We start from the raw sequence: 10,316 nt of genomic DNA, 5'->3' as shown, positions 1-10,316 counted from the left end.
GTTGAGGGTTGGCCCAGACCTGAGTGAATTTTACCCACCAGCTTCCTAAATTACCCCGGATCCAGTCCAGGCTCTTCCCACCAGCCCAAAGGCCTCAAGATGGGCTGGAAAGGGGAGATGCGTCCTGCAGAGGAGGACCTAGCACTGAGCGTGACTGGAGGCTTCTGGTTTGAGGGATGACCCTTTGTGGAGGCCCACAAGCCCTTCCAAACCGGGGCTGGTGCCTCCTTTGCTTCCGGCTCTGGGGAGCACACAGAGCCCTCGGCACACCCCATGGCTTCCTGCACCCTATGCCTGCCCGCCCTGGGGAGGGGCTGGGCCAGGCCCGCCCCCGCCTGTGATAAGGCGAAGTCAAGGGCTGCCCGCTGAAGGAAGCTCCAGAGAAAGCAGAGGGGGCCGGAAGCACTCAGCGGCCTGCAGGTGTCCAGGCTGAGGCTGGGAGTGGCTGACGCTGCTCCCCATCGCCCCCACCTGCAGCCCCTAAAAGCCCTTTGCAGGCAAGGTAAGCTTGGCCCAGCAGCCAAGGGCCCAAGGACCCTCCTCCTCACTTTCTTGCAGCCCTCCACCCAGCATGCCACTCACCATGCGGGCAGCCTGAACTTTCTGCTGCCCTGGAGAAGGGGCTCCTGCTGGTTTGGGATGTTTGGATCTAAATTGTGGGCTAGGATGGGGCAACCTGAGTTCACACCACCATCTACAGTGGTCAGCCAGTGTGGCACTGAGCCGGGTGACCTTGAGTGAGTGTCTTCTCTCTGGGCCCTGGTTTTCCCATCAGAAAGATGGGAGTGGGTTGGACAACATGGTCTCCAAGAGTTCTTTCAGTTTAACAATCTGTGATGGTGGGAGGGTCTGAGGTTGGCCTGGAACTACTCAGCGCTGTGTCTCGCTGCTGCCACGGGCATGCTGACTGCGGGTTTGCTCCCTGTCTCCCTCCTGTCCCAGGGACCCTGGGGTTCCTTCTGCTTAGACATGGGCAGCCTGCCAGGCCCCAGCGTCCTAACCACCGTCTCCTCCGCAGACACAGTCACCATCATGGCGGGGATGAAGACAGCCTCTGGGGACTACATCGACTCGACCTGGGAGCTGCGGGTGTTTGTGGGAGAGGAGGACCCTGAGGCGGAGTCGGTTACCCTGCGGGTCACGGGGGAGTCGCACATCGGTGGGGTTCTCCTGAAGATCGTGGAGGAGATCAGTGAGTGCCCCACTGCCCCTGGTCCCTGAGTCCTGCACCACAGGGCAGCTACCAGGGTATCCCCTGGCAACTTCCGGGCCACCCCTGCTGGGCAGCTCACGATAACGGTGTCACAGTGACTCAGACACCAGCCTAATCATTTGGTTCCAAAAAGAGACATTTCCCCCACTTCCCCTCCCTCCCGCTGTCTTCCCTCCCTTCCTCCCACTCTGGCTGGTTCTGCTGAGCCCCCCCAAGGAGCAGGCTCGGCCACGATCCTCCATTCACCCACTTGTAGGGGGAGAAGGTGAGGCCTTTCCTGGGCCGAGGCAGGAGTCACATCCCTGGGCTCTGAAGCAAGGCCAGAGGAGGCCCCTGGTGTCCTGGGGTCCTGCTCCCACACTCCCTCCCCAGGGCAGAAGGCCTTGCCAGGCTGGTGATAGGCCCAGCCCTAGTGGGAAGGCCCCTGCCCCCACAGGAAGTTACAGCAGAGCAGCCTGTGGTATCTGCCATGGAGCGGCACAGGCCCAGTGACAGGAGGCCCCTCCTCACCCTTCCCTTCTGGGACTGGGGGTTGCCCCTTCCTGGGAGGGCAGCAGGCACCCCCTGATAGCCAGAGCCGGAAGGCAGGCCAACCGTAGTCCCAGCCAGGAGCCGGACCCTGAGCCGCCTGTCAGTGGTGGGCAGGGAAGGCATCTCAGACCCTAGGCGCCCACCACGTGCAGCCCGGGAGGGAGGGATGTCTGCGTGTGGACAGATCGGGGACAGCCAGGTCACAAGGCTGAGGTGGTAAGGGGAGCTTCCAGAAAGCAGGGCCCATGGAGACTGTGAAAGCAGAAGTGGGGAACAGAGCTCCCCTTGGGAGGCCAGGGCAGAGAGTGAAGACCAGTAGGAGGTGGAGACCTGGCTGGCCCCAGGCATGGCGAGAGGCCTCCCCACTCCTCCATCCGGGCCTCGGCCCCCAGGCCAAGTTCCTTCAGCTCATGTCCCCTGTGAGGGGTAATGTCCCCACCCCCTCTGCCCTCCCAGCCATTCCTAAGGGCACCAGGTGCCCACTGAGGTGAGACCAGCCAAGCCAGGCCCATCCCTGGCCTCCTGGAGTGAGGCCTGGTGGGTGAGACGGACCCTCTGCTCCCACCCCAGGGCTTGGTGCTGGGTGCTGAAGAGGGAAAGCTGTGCTGGGGGCCTGAGGCCAGAAGAGGGAGGCTTCCCAGGAGAAGCAATTCTTAATATTAGCTCCTTAATATGGACGCAGGAAGGAGGAGCAGGGCAGTGATATTGGGGGACCGGGGGCCCTCTGAATTGGGCCCCCAGGCTGGTGCAGACTCCTGGAGCATGACATAAAAATCGAGGTTGGGTGGAACCCTGGCCACCTGACCCGGGGCCTTGGGGCCTCCCCTGACAGAGAAGAGCAGCACCGCAGGGTTTTCAGCAGGAGCCTGCCTGCTAAGGCTCACATCCGGAAAGACCCCTTTGGCAGGGATGGGGCGAGGATGGAGGCAAGGAATTGGGGAAGAAGGCTGATGTGGTTGCCCTGGTGAGTGAGAGACCACAAGGCCTCCCAAGTCAGGTGGTGAGGACGGAGAGGACAGTGGATTTTGAAAGTGGAGTTGGCATGGGTTAAATGTGGTGGCTCAAAGCAAAAGATGTGGTGCTCGGGCCTCTGGCAGGAGACTGTTGTCGCCAGGCCCTGAAATGAGCCCAGAGGAGGAGGTGGTGAAGAGGCTCAGGCAGGGAGAGATTAAGCTGAGAGCTTTGAATCATTGTCTTTATGTTCCCTGGGTGGTACGCAGCCTGCAAACAAAGGTTTCTGGAATGAATGAAGCCTGTGGTGTGGGTTTCTGGCTGGGGTCAGGGCAGGGTCTGAGCCCATAGCAGGAAGGTGACAACTGAAGCCCCTGGAATAAATGAGACACCCCCACCCCACCCCAGGAAGAGGGTGTGGCTGCAAAGGGAGAAGAGGGTCCCCCACTGAATCAAGGGAAAGGACACGTAAGAGACAGGTCGGGAGAAAGGGCAAAGAGGGCCAAAAAAAGAGCAAAGAATCGAGAGGACACAAAGCCAAGGACAGTGAAGTGCAAAGGTGGGACATGTCAGCAGAGCCAAAAGCCTCAGAGAGGTCAGATGAGATAAAGACAGAGAAGCTTCCCTCGGTTTAGCAACACTGGTGGCACGGGCAGGGTGGATTGGATGGAGTGGAAAAACCAGGCCGGAGCTGGTGTGGCGTGATTGGGAGGAGGAGACAGAGAATTAGACAACTTGCAATGAGGGCCTGGGAAGAAACCCAGCAAGGAAGGGCTTTGCACACTCTAGAGGGCTGTGCACCTGGGAGCAGCTGTTATTCCTCATTTGTCTTTGTGATCACTTCCTGGTGGCAGGAACGCAGAGGTGACCACGTGTCATCTATTTCTGTATACCCAATTTCTAGCTGGATGACGAATGAAGTAGAAATGGTTTTGACCACAACCTCACGCATGTGTTTAACATGTGCATAATAAGTATGTCACAGATGCTGTGCGCTTTCTTATCTGTAGCAGGCACTGTTCTGTATCCTCAGTAAATATGAACTCATTTAGCCTTCACAACCACCTATGGAGTCAGTCAGTTCCCACATCTTACAAATGAGAAAACAGAGGCCCAGAGAAGTTAAGTGCCTTGCTCAAGGTCACAGAGCTAGTAAGTGATAAATATTTAGAGTGTCTGTGTGTGCCAGGCACAGTCCCAGGCCCTGAGAGCAAGACAAACAGTCTCTGCCCTCGTGGAACTCCAGGGAGTGCAAGAGAGAGGCCATTAAGCTGGGGGGCATGGGAGGGGTGGTATGGGGGAGCCCAAGAGGCTAGAGTGTATGAAGGGGCACACCTAAGATTGGGGCCTCCAGATTCTGGATCCGGAGGGGGGCTCCCCAGAAGTGATGTGGACCTGAGCCCAGAAGGCCAAGCAGGGAGCCACTCTGCCTTGCCTTGGTCTTAGACCCCCAGCCAACTCAGCCTGACCCTGCCCTCAGCTTGGGTGTGGAGGGGCGGCCCCTACCGGCCTGAATCCAGGGTCGGTGCTCAGCCTTGGGGGCAGAGGGTGGAAGGCTGGCAGGGTCCCCCAAGGCCCACGCCCACCCATCCTCTCCCTGGACCCCCACAGAGCGCAAGCAGGACTGGTCAGACTACGCCATTTGGTGGGAGCAGAAAAGACAATGGCTGCTGCAGACCCACTGGACGCTGGACAAGTATGGCATCCTGGCCGACGCCCGCCTCTTCTTCGGGCCCCAGCACCGGCCGGTCATTCTGCGGCTGCCTAACCGCCGCGCCCTGCGCCTCCGCGCCAGCTTCTCCAAGCCCCTCTTCCAGGCCGTGGCGGCCATCTGCCGCCTCCTCAGTGAGTCGCTGCGTCCAGGGGGAAGGACCCAGCCCTCTCCAGGCCCAGCTATTACCACGTTGTCGTGTTCCCCCATCCTGCCTCCGGGGTGCTGACCGGCCCTAAGGCGCCCGCGGGTGGGACGGGAGGTCCCGGGCGGGACCCTAGACCCCTGCTGAGGCGCCAGCACCCCTCAGGTATCCGGCACCCTGAGGAGCTGTCTCTGCTCCGGGCTCCTGAGAAGAAGGAGAAGAAAAAGAAGGAGAAGGAGCCGGAGGAAGAGGTGCACGACCTCACGAAAGTCATACTGGCCGGGGGTGAGCACAGGCTGGGACCGGGCCGGGGCGGGGCGGGGCGGGGCAGTGGGCGGGGCGGGGCAGGCCAATGATAGGGGAGGGGCGGTGCCGTTTGGGTAGTGGGCGGGGCGGGGGGGGCAATGGCTAGGGAGGGGCGGGGCCGGCTGGGGCAGTGGGTGGAGAGGGGCGGGGCCAGGGGCCTGAGGTCAGTCCCCGCTAACCCCCGGTCTGCGCTTCAGGCGTGGCGCCTGCGCTGTTCCGGGGGATGCCAGCCCACTTCTCGGACAGCGCCCAGACCGAGGCCTGCTACCACATGCTGAGTCGGCCCCAGCCGCCGCCCGACCCCCTCGTGCTCCAGCGCCTCCCAAGGCCCGGCTCCCTGTTGGACAAGACCCAGCTCCACAGCAGGTGCACAGCCGGCTGGGGGCCACCCCGGAGAAGCCATGTCCCCGTGTGTGTGTCCCCCGTCCAGAGTCATGCCTGCGCTGTCCTCGTTCACCCCAAATCCGTATCCCGTGTTTCCAGGCCTTTCCTATATGTGTGCTTGTCCTCCCACCCCACCCCAGCCTGCTCTACCTGGCGCCGCCCTAACTCCTGCCTCTGCTGCGGCCCAGGTGGCTGGACTCATCGCGGTGCCTCATGCAGCAGGGCGTCAAGGCCGGGGACGTGCTCTGGCTGCGCTTTAAGTACTACAGCTTCTTCGACCTGGATCCCAAGGTGCGCCCGGGTCAGAGGTCAGGACAAATGGGGGTCTGAGGTCAATGAGACATATGGACCTAGGGTCAGGGGACCAGGGTCTGGCAGGTGTAGAGAATTGTAGGGGTCTGTCCCTGTGTCCCCCTGCCAGTCCATGCCTCTGTTTATTAACTCTGCATACATGGTGCAGATCCTGAGCTGATGCCAAGGCAGACAGAGACAAATAAGTCTCTGTCCCTGCTTCTCAAGGAGCCACCAGGGAGATAAATGACCACAGATCAGTGTAGACGTGGTGGATGCCCCTGGGAAGTCTGGGGCTCCAGGGGTTGTGGGGGGAGAGGCCCCACCCCTGGGGCTCTGGAAAGGCTTCCTGGAGATGGAGCAGCACTTGGCCCTGCAGGACAGGGGGTGGGCGAGGCAGGGGTCTTGGTGGGCAGGGACCACTGTGCATTGTCCGTCGCTCCCACTCTGCCGCCCTGTCCCTGTCTGCAGCCAACATATGCCCTCCTGGGACCCCATTTCGCTACTCTTATTCACTGCAAAACTCCTTAAACATCACTGTCTATAGAATACTTGCTGCCCCTGTCCTTGCTCCCCCCAAATCCTGCTTCCTGTTCCCAGGCCTTTCTTCTGGAACCTGCTCCCTCTCTCTCCTCAGCCAAGTCTGTCCCCATCTGCACACAGAAGTGCGCCTGCTGAGGTCGCTGGCCTCTCCATGCTCACTGTCCAGTGGCCATTTGGTGACATAAACACAGTAATCTTCCTCCTTCTGGAAACATTATCCTCTCTCAGCTCCAGTGGTCCGCTCGCTGGAGGCACATGCCGGGCTGCCTTCTCTCTCCACCCTTTCTCAGCACACTTCCTTTCCCCTCCCCAGCCTCTGCTCCTGCTAGCAGGCACTTGACTTCCACACATGCCATAAATCCCATGATACACTGTTATTATTATTTTTATGACAGCTCTATTGAGATATAATTCACATACCATACAATCCCCCCATCTAAAGCATACAATTCATTGGTCTTTAGTATATTCACAAAGTTGAACCATCACCATATCAGTTTTAGAACATTTTCATCACTTGGTAAAGAAACCTTGCACCCATTAGCAGTTCCTCTCCATTCCCCCCAATCTCCCCAGCCCCAGGCAACCACTAATCTACTTTCTGTCTCTATAAATTTGCCTATTCCAGACATTTCATATAAAAAAAATCATACCATATGTGGTCCTTAGTGAGTGGCTTCTTTCACTTAGCTTAATGTTTTTGAGGTTCATCCGTGTTACAGCAGGTGTCAGTACTTCATTTCTTTTTACTGCTACAGAATATTCCATTGTATAGATATGGCACATTTTATTTATCCATTCATCAGTTGATGGACATTTGTTTTTGTTCTTTTTTCTTCACTTTTGGGATATTATGAATAATGCTGCCAAGAACATTCATGTACAAGTTTTTGTGTGTACATATGTTTCCATTTCTCTTGGGTAGATACTTTAACCAGCCAATAATAATTTCAAACTTACAGGAGAGTTGCAAAAATAATACAAACCCCATGCAGAGAACTCTAACATACTCCTCCCATACCCAGATACCCAGATAGTCCAATTTTAACATTTTGCCACCTTTGCCATATTCTTTCTACTTACGTATCTATCTATCTTTCTATCTATCATCTTCATTCATTTTCTGAACATTTGAGAGCAGGTTGCACACATTATACACCTTGAAAACATACTACTTCCATGGATATTTTTTATGAACAAGAATATTCACTTATATAATCACCTTAAGTGCAGCCCAAATTCAAAAAATTTAACACTGATATAAAGCTGATGTTGTATACTCCAATTTTTTTCTTATGCCCCAGTAGTATCCTTTTTAACCTTTTCTCCTCCATTCTTAGATCCCATCCAAAACATTTATATTTTAATTAAACTTTTTATTTTTAGGTCATTGTAGATTGAGAGACAGGAGTAAGAAATAATAGACAGAGATCCTGGTTACCCTTTACCCAGCTCCCCACAGTCGAAACATCACAGCCAGGAGGCAGGACAGTCCATGTCTTTCAAAGACATTTTAAAAATAGGAAAAAGAGTCTTGTATATTTTCCCTCACATTTCCCATGCTCCTCATTCTTGTGTGTAGATCCAGTTTTCCATCTTCTATCACTTTCCTTCTGCCCAAAGGGAAGTCCCTGCCGTGATGGTCTGCTGGTGATGAATTCTCTCAGCTTTTGAATGTTGTAGGTGTCTTTGCTTTGCATTTTCTTTTGAAAGATATTTTCACTGGGAATATAAATTCTAGATTGACTTTTTTTTTCTTTGAGTACTGAAAAGATGTCACTCACCAGTCTTCTGGTTTGCGTTATTTCCATTGAGATCCCTGCTGTCATTTTTATCTTTTGCATTTTTATGTGATGCGTCTTTTTTTTTCCAAGTTGCCTTTAAGATTTTCTTTTTATCACTGATTTTAAGCATTTTATTACTATGTGCTGAGTATAGTTTGTTGCAGGTTTCTTATGTGTGGCACCAACCTTAAGGATTTCCAAGTTTAGAGTTTTTATCAAATTTAGAAAAATTTTAGCTATTTTTTCTTCAAATATTTCCTGCTTTTCTGGGACTCCAATTACATGAATATTAGCCTCCTTAAAATTTTCTCTGTCTGGCCGTGAACTTACAGAATAGATTCTGCCAAAGTTCGATGAGCACTTAAGACTGAAAAACCAAGCAAGCTACACCATATAGTAAAATAGTAACAGTTTATTAGGGAATTTACAGACCGGGAAACTGGTCCTGGGTGGCTGCAGGATATTCAGAGTAAGGCTGTACCCCACCCGGGGGTTACAGAGGGTTACATTAGGCCAGAACAAAGAAGGCACAGAACAGAAGTCAGGATTTGCAAGATTGTAAATATGTGCATTTGAAGTAATGGATATGTAGCTGGACTAGTTTTGTATAGTACAGATAGCTATCATGCTTAGGAGTATGCACATATGCTTTATGATGCACTTATAGAGGGTTTTTTGGTCATGTCTAGGAATTTATGGCTTCTTTGGTTTATGGCTTCACAGTCTCATATCCCACTGATGCTCTGTTAATTTTTGTGTTTGGTCGTATTTCTTAAGGTGTTTCATATTCAAGTTTATCAATCTTTTTGTCTGCCATGTCTAATCTGCCATTAACCCCATCTCTAGAAGTTCAATTTTGAACTTTTTTTATATTTCCCATGTCTCTCCTTACCATGATCAATCTTTTCTCTACCATCTTGAACATTTTATTTATAATAACTAATTTTAGTGTTCTTATCTACAAATTCTCTCACCTGCATCATTTGTGGATCTATTTCTATAGCTTGATTTATCTCCTCATGGTGGGTTGTATTTTTCTGCTCATTTTCATGCCTGGAAATTTTTTATTTAATGCCAGACATTGCAAATTATAGATCCTTGGGGCTGGGTTTTTTTGTGATCCTATAAATATTTTTAAATTTTGTATCTGAATGCAGTTAAGGTACTTCCAATGCTTGTTCTTAACCCTTGTTAGGCCTTTAATCTAGGGCTAATTTTTGCCACTATTGAGGCAATACACTTCTGAGTATTCCGATGCACATGTATATGAGGTTTCCCTGTTCTGACTGTTGGGAATGTGAACTGCTTCCAGCCTTGTGTGAGCACTGGTGTTTGTTCCACCTGCTCCTTTCCAGCGCTTTCTTTCCCCTAGCCTTGGGTAGTTTCCTCACATGCATACACTGATCAGTACTCAGCTTAAGACTCCAGAGGAACCCTCTGCTGATGTCCAGAGCTTTGTCTCTGTGCAGCTCTCCTCTCCAGCTCACTGCCCTGTAAATCCTAGCTGTCTTGGGATCCCTGAATTCCCAATTCCATCTCCTCAACTCAGAGAATATGCCGGATTCTGTTGGGACCCCTCCCTGCCCTGCACCCTGGAAACTTGCTCTAGGCAGTAAGCGGGGGCAATCTTAGGGGTCACCTGACTTCTTTCTCTTCTCTCAGGGATCGCTGCCCTGTGTGGTTTGTTGTCCACTGTCTAGGAACCATTTGGGCTTTGTTGTTCTTTTTATTTATTTTTTAAATTAATTTTATTGTCAGTAACGTGCAATGGTTTAAAGAGTTAAATAGTCGTAACTGTTAGTAATAATTAACAAAAAAAGCGGTTCACTGCCCCGTCTCAACTCACCTGAGATTTGTGATCCCTAAAGGCTGCAGATTTTAACTCTTTAGCTGTTTCTTTCAGTGTTTAATTCTGTCTTGTATGATTACATTCTATTTCTTGATTGTTTCCATTTCACACGTTATCTATTTCTTGTCATAAAAGATGAAGAGTTAGCTGTCTTACACTGACTCCCCCTCCTCTGCAATACACACATTTCCTTGCATCTTTCCAATAGACTTGTGTTATAGTTTTGGTTAAAACAACGTGATTACAGCTGTAAATAGCAACACACGTCAGTAGTGTTCTTAGCTAAGACACAGAATGGCCCATGATTACATTTCCTTTCTTGGTCAGTTTTTTTTTTTTTGAAGTTTATAATTGCTGTATTTGTATTCACTTATTTTTCTATTAATTGTCCATCTGTCCATATTTAGGCTGTGGTTTGTCATTAGGGGGTTTTCGCAGTGATCAGGCAAGGATATTCCTTAACCCAGACCATCCAACTTTGCAACCCAACCACAAAACTCCTTTCAAGATGGTCTGCTGCATTAGGCTATGCATCAATGTCACTTCCTTTTTGGAATCATGGATGGTGGCATGCTAGACCCACTGCACGACTGTTGGCTGTGGACGTC

General features: G+C 52.0%; 1 protein-coding gene across 2 annotated transcripts in view; it reads left to right on the top strand.

The window, feature by feature from the left end:
• Positions 1-344: 344 nt before the first annotated feature.
• The window catches only part of FERMT3 (fermitin family member 3), a 17,220-nt gene continuing 7,248 nt past the window's right edge, over positions 345-10,316 (top strand). For both annotated transcript variants that reach the window (XM_037838146.1, XM_037838145.1), the window contains exons 1-6: positions 345-502; positions 1,019-1,192; positions 4,307-4,540; positions 4,717-4,836; positions 5,055-5,223; positions 5,430-5,532. In XM_037838146.1, coding sequence (XP_037694074.1) covers positions 1,033-1,192; positions 4,307-4,540; positions 4,717-4,836; positions 5,055-5,223; positions 5,430-5,532 — 786 coding nt within the window. In that variant the 5' untranslated portion in view covers positions 345-502; positions 1,019-1,032. The remainder of the gene's footprint in view (positions 503-1,018; positions 1,193-4,306; positions 4,541-4,716; positions 4,837-5,054; positions 5,224-5,429; positions 5,533-10,316) is intronic.

Source organism: Choloepus didactylus, chromosome 6 (genome assembly GCF_015220235.1).
Source record: "Choloepus didactylus isolate mChoDid1 chromosome 6, mChoDid1.pri, whole genome shotgun sequence".
NCBI classification, from domain to species: domain Eukaryota; kingdom Metazoa; phylum Chordata; class Mammalia; order Pilosa; family Megalonychidae; genus Choloepus; species Choloepus didactylus.
Note: the sequence above shows the minus strand (reverse complement) of the source record. Positions and strands in the feature narration are given on the sequence as shown.